Source organism: Magallana gigas, chromosome 3, assembly GCF_963853765.1.
Source record: "Magallana gigas chromosome 3, xbMagGiga1.1, whole genome shotgun sequence".
NCBI lineage: Eukaryota > Metazoa > Mollusca > Bivalvia > Ostreida > Ostreidae > Magallana > Magallana gigas.
The window spans coordinates 4,921,202-4,931,612 of record NC_088855.1 but is presented as its reverse complement, the minus strand read 5'-3'; the positions used below and the strand labels follow the sequence as shown (position 1 = coordinate 4,931,612).

Genomic DNA, 10,411 nt, shown 5'->3' with positions numbered 1-10,411 from the left:
TTAAAGAACTGCACGTTTTGTTTATGCTGCAAAGAAACAAAATGAGTACGACAGTGATAAGGAAAAACGGCGTTCTGGAGCACATCAATGGTGTCCCAAATAGGAAGAGAAATCGTGAGCACATAAATGGTGTCGCGAATGGAAAGCGACGAAAGATAAAGGGAATAGATACACCACAAAGCAAGTAAGTTTTCACGATTGCCGAGATATAAACACGTTGCGATGTATTTACACTCGCGTGTAAAAAAAAAACCATGTGCGCTGTCAAATAAATGTTCAATACATATATGATCAATTTTTCTTCGCAGTAATATTAAATATTAGATAATTGTTAAAGCAAACACATGTAACAGAAAGGGTTGTATAAGATTCAAAATTAATTTCCAGAGCTGAAAAAGAATGCATGGATATTTATCTTTTTTCAAGACTTAGAAATTGTATTCGTACTATATAGGCCAAAATGGAACAAAATTTACAGCTTTTTTAGCTCACCTGAGCTGAAAGCTCAAGTGAGCTATTCTGATCACTTTTTGTCCGTCGTCCGTCCGTCCGTCCGTCTGTCCGTCCGTCCGTCTGTCCGTCTGTCTGTCCGTCTGTAAACTTTTTACATTTTGAACTTCTTCTCTAAAACCGCTTATCCAATTTCAACCAAATTTGGCACAAAGCATCCTTATGGGAGGGCGAATATAAATTGCAGAAATAAAAGTCCGATCTGTATTCAAAGCGGAGAAAACCTTGAAACTGTAGAAAAAGGGGGGTGCATTTTAAAAAATCTTCTTCTCAAGAACTACTGATTCCAATTCAACGTAGTTTAGCATAAATTATCCTTATGGGAAGGAAAATATAAATTGCAAAAATTAAGGTCTAATTCTGTTTCAAATCTGAGCTATTACGAAAATAATAATAAAGGAAAGGCGTGTTTCAATCAGTTTAATAGCTTCGGATTCGGCATCCGGTAAAATGGGTAGACAAGACTTGGCCTGGGCAAAACAAAAGATTGGCAGTTATTAATCTGCCAATCTCATTAAAAGTCAGGATATTTGATGGACCAGTATATTTGTATTTGCTGTAAATATTGCTGCAAAATAATGCGTATTTGGAATTGACGATTGCCGATCTGCCCCGGCTTTTATTTTGCCACGGCCCGGGTTTGCGTACCCATTTTACCAAGACTCGCATTCCATACATCTAAAACGAGGTTCTTTGTTTAAAGCAGCCATGACATTATACGAAAAATGGTCGATCTGACTATGATGAATTTGCTTGTTGTGCAACAGTTCGCGAATGAAGGGAAATTTTTGAAACATGCAAAATATATTGGTGCCGATTTTGTGAAGTAAATTGAGGCTAAATATTTCAATGCGTTGACAGTTTTCACACATGACGTTGGTGTTAGCTTGTTCTGATTTTCGTTTCGTTTTCATTATTTATGCTTTGTAACCTGGGAACTATCGTCTGTATTTCGTGATTTTTACGTATCAAATCAAACAGAGACTTCGGTAAATCAAACAGTTAACTGTTTACCTGCACAAATTTAGCAAAATCTGATGTATCAAAAAAGTACTGAAATACAATTCATTCTATCGGTAATTCGGCATTATATTTTGCGTAATGGTATATTAATGCAATAGGTTTTGTTGAGATGCTCGGCATTTTCTCGAGTTTATTCAGTTTAAATAGAGTTTGATATCGCTGTCGGAAATATGTAGGTATATATACATGTACATGTATATATATGATTCATTTCGAAAAAATGAATTGTGTTCTTTATTTGTTATAGTGCATGTTTCTTGTGTTTTAATTGTTTACAATTTCTATTTACTAACCATATTTGAGTGTTAAGCTTCGAATTATAAGCAAGATACAGAGATTTGCTCACAATTCTATGTTTGTACACAGATCTTAAAAACTAAAGATTAAAAAACTAAAAAAAATTTCAATATTTATTAAGAAAATTTTCAAAGTCTCTTCTTCCAGAAACCAACTTTAACAACTTATTATTGTATTGTAAACTTAACCTTTTTTAGCTCACCTGAGCCAAAGTCTTCTCAAAAACTATTAGGCCAGGAAAGCTCAAATTTGAGTGGAAGCATCCTCAGATAGTGTAGATTCAAGTTTGTTCAAATCATGGTCCCCGGGGTGGGGTGGGGCCACAATAGGGGGATCATGTTTTACATAAGAATATATAGAGAAAATCTTTAAAAATCTTCTCAAAAACTATTAGGCCAGAAAAGCTCAAATGGAAATGGAAGCATCCTCAGGTAGTGTAGATTCAAGTTTGTTCAAATCATGATCCCCGGGGGTAGGGTGGGGCCACAATTGGGAGATCAAATTTTACATAGGAATATATTGAGAAAATCTTTTAAAAATCTTCTTCTCAAAAATATTTGACCAAGAAATCTCAAATTGGCAAGTAACCATCCTTAGGAAGTGTAGATTCAAGTCCAAATTTGGAAAGCCCAAATTTGAGTGGAAGCATCCCCAGATCATATAGATTCAAGTTTGTTTAAATAATAGTCCAGGGGTAGGGTGAGGCCACAATGGGGGATGAATTTTTACTTAGGAATATATAGAGAAAATCTTTACAAATCTTTTTAAAGAATTTTTGGCCAGAAAGGGTTTAAACTTGTGTAGAGGCATCCTCGGGTAGTGTAAATTCAAGTTTGCAAAATCACAGTCCCTAGTGGTAGGGCGGGACCGTGATGGCGTTTGAATTTTTACATAGGAATATAAAGAGAAAAACTTTAAAACTATTCTGGGAAAGTGTTCGGTTCAAAACTCAGTACTTAGTGTGAAAGCAAAGGTTATGCAGATTTAAGTCTGATGAAACCATGATTCCCTGAGAAAAATGGGGCCATGAAATGGGGGGGGGGGGGTATATAGGAATAGAGACAAATCTTTTTACAGGTACAACAACAAAAGGGGCTTGGTATTTACCAAAAAATAAGAGGTTGATAAAAATTGGCAGATTTTCAATTTTTTTAGCAAGATCTACTGTACTCAGTTGTCAAGATATTTTGATACTGTAATGCTAATTTGATCAGAATTAAGGCAATTGTTGCTCAGGTGAGCGATGTGGCCCCTGGGCCTCTTGTTTCAAACAAATTATTGTCAATTACCATGATTACTAACTTGATTTGAAACATCTTAAAAAATTAAAACTCGTTTGATATCTCATAATCAACAAAATCAAAAACTAAATAGTTTTAAAATTTATGAAAAAAAAACCCCAAACAAAATGATCTGCCATGTGATTGTTTGACTATTTCAGTGCTTCAGTTAGTGCTGCCAATGTTTATATTTGTACACAAACCTTTTAAACTAGGTCAAGTACCTGTGAACCAAGGTCAATTGTAAACTGACCAATGGTGTCCCTTACTATATAATGAGCTTGTTCACTATGAAAATAAAGTGATTTTGGATTAAAAATTGTACATCAAGTATAATAATACCATGTCCATAATTTGTCAATTAGGATATTTTAGTATGGTTGACTAGATCTAATTGGTTTTGATTTTTACTGTTGAGTTACCCTCATATACAGAGTGCTATGTGTTAACGTTTAAGAAAAATAATTATTTACTCAAATCTAAATTGCGGGAAATAGTAATATAAGACCAGTTTACTGTACCAATGGGAAAAAAGATACCCTGCAGAACACTCTGACGAGTAGAAACTGGTTTTATTGTTAGTCAATGTTTATCTGACCTAGAAAATGTCATTTTATCTATATTTTTGAAGTTATAAAAGTGTTGAAAGTGGGATGGGACAACAAAAATTGTTAACTGTAATATAAGAGAAACCCTATCAAATAAAATGCCCAAGATATAAAATGACTGTCTTAATTTGATTTTTTTCTTTTTGGAAATATGTAGACTACTGGTTATAGCCAGTCAGTGTCAACCCCCACAGAGAACGTTATATGTCTAGGCTCAGGTTCACCTGGGGTTGTTTTGAGGTAACCTTGGAGGTGCGCCCTTATGTTGACAGTTTCGAGCATTCTGATTGGCTGAAAATGACCGTGCCCATATCTAGAGTGTCAGTATACATGAATGTACTGGTACCTGTAGTCATACTATGTCCATTTCCATCTAAACATTTTCTGAGACATTTTCAAGATATTTTTTGTTAAATATTAGAAAAGAAACAAACTTTTTTTCAAAGAGTGAAAGAATTTTTTAACAGATGAGTAAAATCTTGATCAGATGTTTACCAACAAAGTTTGAATTTCGCAAGCCTTTTGTCACGTGTTAACCCAATAATTGTCATGTGTTAACCCAATAGAACACATTATCAGCATGGAGGTGTGTCGGCATGTTAATGTTTACTATTTCAAGCAAATTCTGTTGGTTAAACATAAAGGATGAGTTTTTGTTGACAATTATGACATAGGCAATGTAGATGGGGAGATTATTGACACGCAATACACTCAGAGCTTTTTCTTTGATGAGGTTTAAATTACTTGACAACTGATCGTTCTGTTTCATAGTTGCATAACTTTGAATACCATACACATTGAATAAGAGATCTAATAATGCATATGATATTTAACAGAATTAAAATGGATTGTTATTCACAGGAATATGTCTTTTCAAGAATGTAATTTGAACCCTTTCAGTTGTGTAAAATGCATGTTGAACATGATGACGAGGCAGACATAGTGTACAGTGGGTGGTTGAATTGCATCATGCTATGAGTAACTGGCCACTGACTTATCAGGTATATGACATACAGTACTGACTTCCTATAACTCAATAACACGTAAAGCTTGTTAGTAAACATAAATCAGTTGTAGGTTTGATTGAGATCCTGTACTGTGTTTACAAGTACTGTAACATTCCCATTGTGTTGACCACTGACCAGTCTTATCAGGGATCAAGTCCAGCCTTTTGTTCTGTTCTAAACAAGCTCTTTCCCTTAACAAACATGTTTGCAGAGCTCTGAAAGACTTTGAGAGTCAATATATTTGATAAAATGGAATGAATTTAAAAATGTGATAATGTGGTGTTGGTTTAGTGGTATTGTCCAGAATCCATGCCGTTCTGGCTTAACTCAAGTTTAAACTGGACAAAGATCAAGCTCTGTTTAAATTCGATATTAAATATAGCCCAGTGAAAGTGTTAGAGGTCTCTTAAGAAATGTGTAATAAATCGGCAAGTCCCATTGAATTCTTTGGAACGTTATAAGAAGCTTACGGTTGTATGAATGCTGTCGAGTAAATGGTCTTTCCCCTCTGTTGATACCATTAGTACATGATTTTCTCCAAAGGTCAAACTCATTGTCACCTCCGACATGTTATGTACATTTTGAGCCAACTTGACGTGTATCATCAGTTAGGTCCTGGATTTATTACCGACCACTAGCAAACACTCATGGCTGAATGTCCAAGGTTTGAGTTTTTCACTTTGTATTGTTCAAATATTTGTTGTCATTTTCTTTTATTGGTAATCTTCAAGCATTTGAATTTTGTTATTCTTTGGCAATTTCTTCAATGTTGAATAGCCTTTCTTCATGTAGTAACGAAGGTTTTTTACGAAATGTAAGGTTTTGCTATGAAATGTAGCAAATGTTTGGTTCACACTCATGAGGGCACAGGTTTGGTAAATTCTTGTTTTGTTGTTGCTGTGGAATTATTTCACATGTATGACATTTAATTTGCATTAATGTTGCATTGAGATTGATAGTGATATTTTTTGTTTTATTTTAATGAAGTCGCTAAGCATTAGATATTAACTGATCTATGATGCTTCTCATTGTCGAACACACTTTTGTTTAACAAGCTTTAGGTTAAACAAGAGCAAATTGCATTTCACAGATTTTGTGAAGATGAAAAAATGATATGGTTTCATTAATATTCATTTGCATCATTTTTTGTGGATTTTGTTTCAAGTTTCAAGCTCAAGTATGTAAGTCTCATCAATAAAAGCTGTTGTCAGGTACATATCTAACTTCAATGAACATTTAGTTCATTATTGTCATATGATCAACTGAACAACAAAATTTCCCCAAATCAATAAACATTAGGCTATCCTTTAAAAAATTCTTGTTTGGAATTGCCGCCTTGGGGTTTCTAGACCCAAGAGGGAGGGAAGTAAATTTTTTATTTGTTTTTCATATTTGAAGTTTAACTAGTTAAAAATTGGTAAAAAATAAAAATCACCAAATAAAAAAAGTTGTTTAATATCTGCTAATAAAATTTTATCAGCAGGGTTTTTTCAATGAGGCGGGAGGCAATTCCAAACAACCAATGATTTTATTTTGGCCTTAATCGGTGAATCAACTGTAATATGTAACTGGATGAATTAAAAGTAGATGACATTATACATCCAAGATCTTTAATTTTGAAATGCCACATTCATGTGTGAAGGCAAAGAACCAGAATCTAAATTATAAAATATCTTTTTCAGTGATCCTTTAAATTAGATTGGTATAATGACAGCTTGGCAATGGTAAAATTTCCATGCTTTTTTGGACATGATGAAAAACCCAAATACATATGTGGTACATTATTCTCAGCTGAAGGCAAATTCTGTGTTTTTACATTGTTTGGGCACAACAAAATGATTTATTTTGGGTTATTTTCATTGTGATGCATTTAGGTAACATAATGCACAAGCCTACTGCATTCACATATATAAATTATATATATATATATTTTTTACATAGAATTATCTAATGTTCTGACATTCAGAAGTCAATAAGTGATGTTGCATTAGAACAATTCTTAATGAGATAAAAAAAAAAATGACCATGAATAAATACAGCTAAAGTTGATACATGCTGTAAAGAGATCCTGTCTGTTTCTGCTGGCTGTTCTCTGACCAAATAAAGAATGTTGTTAGTTGATAATGATTAAGACAGTACACACGAAATCTAATCTTTAGGTGTTGTAATGAAAGTGTTTCTTCTTTGTTTCAGCCAAGGATCTCTTGAGGAGGTGGAGGCTTTGGCCACGCTGATCAGTGGCAAGATCAAGCATGCTCCCAAAGTTGGAATCGTGTGTGGGTCGGGGCTTGGAGGACTCGGGGAGATGGTGGAGGACAAACAAATCATCAAATACTCCGAACTGGACGGGTTTCCTGTCAGTACTGGTATGTACTAGACGAGTAGATGAAGGGGGGGGGCAACCTCTAGACTTTTGATGTCATGTAATTGAAATAAAGTTCGCGTTTGTACTTGGTAGTTGGAATTTGTTTGTGTTTGCAGTGCCTGGTCATTTAGGACAGTTTGTGTTTGGACTGTTGAATGGTACCCCGGTCATGTTGATGCAGGGACGAGTTCATGTGTATGAAGGGTATCCTTTACATCGAGTGAGTACCATTAATAACATGGTCAAATTGCTATTTTATGAAATAAGAGATGCTCATTTCCCTTAATATTCCTAGTCACACTCTGCTCATAGACTTAATTGTCAATATAGGTAACATTGTGAGGTATCGTCAATCTAACAATAGTATTTAAACTGCAATTTCATTCTTTCATTAATGACCATTTCCCCTGCTTCAGGTTGTTTTGCCCATCAGGGTGATGTGGAAAATGGGAGTCAAGACCCTGTTTCTTACCAACGCAGCTGGAGGAATCAACCCCGAATACAAAGTGGGAGACGTCATGATCATGAAAGACCATCTCAATCTACCTGGGTTTTGTGGAGTCAACCCCCTGATGGGGATCAATGACGACAGGTAAGATCAGTCAAGAAGCAGTGCATGAAGTTAATTCTGTTTAAGTCTGTTTAGATTGCATGATTTTCATTTTTGGTCCGTTTAGAATTTGAATAACAAAATGTTACGATTGATTTAGAATTGGTCCAAGATTCCCGCCGATGTCTGATGCTTACAATAAGAAGTATAGAGACATTGCCAAAGAAACAGCCAAGGAGCTAGGGTTCAATGACTTTATAAGGGAAGGAGTTTACAGCTTTCTGACTGGGCCCACATTTGAAACGGTCACGGAGTGCCGGCTACTACGCCTGTTAGGAAGTGATGCAACAGGTAATTGGTTGTTGGAAATAATCTCGCCTTGTCACACCAGTAAAGGTACTGAGGTGGAAATTATAACAGTACATGCAGGGCAAGTCTTACTTACCATATCCTTACTGACCAGAAGCCATTTCTTGTTTTCATGAATATTTATCACTATCAGTCCTCCATTGTGTGAAATTCTAGATTTTTGAGGTGTTAATGGAATTATGTGGATAGATACATGCATAGGCATAAACAAGATTAAAATGTGTGTCACATAAGTGTGACAAGCTAGTTGAGTTAAGCATGAATTACTGATGAGAACAAGAAAAATTCAGTGAGTTGGGATATGTGTAAACAAGATATACGGCAGGTTATTGTAGATCTAGTACATGGTACCACAGTCTCCCCCACAGTGTATGAATTTTAATGGAGAACTTATTAAACACTGAAGAAACTGGTTCATTCGAAAATTTTGCTAGGGCATTATTCAGTGTGTGAATGTATATTTTTAATCATTCAATTTTTAACCAGGCTCTTCTGAAAGCCAAATCCTGGCTAAAGGCATACAGATTGCCAGTGTTTCTGTAAAACTGCATAAGTAAATAAACAACCAAACAGCGTCAAAGTGGAAGCTTCTGCTATGCCGAATAGTTGCGCAGAGAGCCATGTTTTGTCAAATCTATTGGTTAATATTTGTTTGCCATTAAATTTAGAGAGGAGTTTTTTTCTAATTAATTATGTATTTAAAAAACAAGACTACGCATTTAGGACACATACACAATATGCATGAAATTCTTCTACATTACAAAGCAGTAGTATTTGTCTGTTCATTGAAGAAATGGGTAATTGTTTTTATGACACGTGTCTCAAAATTCAATGCACTGTTGATTTTTTCTACTAAAGAAACATATTTTTGTTAATAAACGCTTACAAGATTTAGTCTCTCTCTGATGCTTTGCCAACATTAAAAGCATTAAAGAGAGGAAGACAGAAAGAGAGAGGAGAAAGAGATTGCTAGTCTTTATTACATAATAATGTAATGACACATCAAAAGAGCTGATTTTCAGTACCTCAGTACTTTGATTTGTTTTTGACATTCTGTGTTGGGAGTATTCTTTTAATTTGCTCCTTGCTCATGTATCTACCTGTTTACTTCTGTGTTAAATTTTGAGACTAATATAATTGCTGTTTATCTTTTGCTCTGTAGGAATGAGCACTGTCCCTGAGGCCATTGTTGCCCGCCATTGTGGAATGGAGGTGCTAGCAATGTCCCTGATTACAAACTGTTGTGTGATGGAGTTTGACTCGGATCAGAAAGCCAATCACGAGGAAGTATTGGAGACTGGTAAAGCCCGATCCAAGGACATGCAAAAACTAATCTCAAAGATTGTAGAGAAAATTGCTTCATAATCCATGTTTTCAAATTTTGTACAAATTCAATTATTGTAGATGTGTTGGTTTGTACCAACTTCTGAACAAATTTTGTACAAATTTTCTTTTGAAAGACAGATAATCAGAGTTATTCAGAAGTTGTTGTAACGTTTATATTTTGTTCGGAAATGTAAATTCATGTTAACATTAAATCCGATTGCATCCAAAGAGTTTACATTCCATTATTATTATTATTATTATTATTAATATTACAGTATACATAATGTATATGATTATACTTGTTGTAAATCTTTACACTGTACATTGTGTCAGGTATGCTTGTTAGTGAAATACATATATTGTTGATACATAGCAATACATCTATTTAGACTCCAGACATAGTAAATAAGGGAATCTGAAGATGTAGAATTTTTTTGTGAAATTTTAAACAAGATTATAAGATTATGGTTCAAAATGCAAAGATACCTTGTTGGAGCAGATTATGAAATGATAGATGATGACAGCAGACTGGTGTAGATGTGAGTTGTGTGCATTGGCTGCACATTATTTTCTGTATTAATGTAAGTTTACTACCAGTGTATTAAAGTATTAGTACGATTGATTGTTGCTGGGGAGATCTCTGTCACTGCACACTGCTTGTATGTTATAGACAGGTTGAATGGCTGTTGAATTGTTATTCACCTGTCACAGGTGTTTCATTCAGGTGTTTTATTCTATCTCTCTGGTGGTAGTGGTGTGTATGGATATATTTTGCATATCATAAAGGGTTGCTAAGACAACCAAACTTATTCTGATGTTGATCTGTGATGGATTTATCTGTTACATGGAATAGCAATTTTAAAGAAAGGTGTTGGTCAGCAGTTTTTAATTCATTTTTGAAACAGAAGGCTGGCATAATTTTATGATGTTATTGATGTTTCTAAGAATTACAATCCTTACCTGTCTTAAACATAACCTGTATCCTGTGTGCTTTACCTGTCCTGTAACTTTACGACCTGATACTGTAAAGATGTTTCATCATTATCACTCAGGTAGTCAATGAAACAGGTTTGTAA

The 10,411-nt window shown here is 34.7% G+C and overlaps 1 protein-coding gene across 2 annotated transcripts; it reads left to right on the top strand.

The window, feature by feature from the left end:
• Positions 1–9,759, top strand: LOC105321089 (purine nucleoside phosphorylase). Of its 2 annotated transcripts, none has more exons than XM_011419277.4 (6): positions 1–184; positions 6,919–7,091; positions 7,207–7,310; positions 7,507–7,682; positions 7,801–7,991; positions 9,172–9,759. In XM_011419277.4, exons 1-6 carry the CDS (start codon positions 24–26, stop codon positions 9,372–9,374), a joined length of 1,008 nt encoding a protein of 335 aa, XP_011417579.2. In that variant the 5' UTR covers positions 1–23; the 3' UTR covers positions 9,375–9,759. The 2 variants fall into 2 exon arrangements, with proteins under 2 accessions (XP_011417579.2, XP_011417580.2); XM_011419278.4 differs by lacking the exon at positions 1–184 and adding an exon at positions 5,232–5,389.
• Positions 9,760–10,411: the final 652 nt, after the last annotated feature.

Bases quoted from the DNA above. Each gene is read 5' to 3' on its own strand.
- LOC105321089 (XM_011419277.4), top strand. From the start codon at position 24: ATGCTGCAAAGAAACAAAATGAGTACGACAGTGATAAGGAAAAACGGC. The intron at 185-6,918 runs GTAAGTTTTCAC...TCTTTGTTTCAG, and splicing joins ATAGATACACCACAAAGCAA to CCAAGGATCTCTTGAGGAGG. The intron at 7,683-7,800 runs GTAAGATCAGTC...CGATTGATTTAG, and splicing joins ATGGGGATCAATGACGACAG to AATTGGTCCAAGATTCCCGC.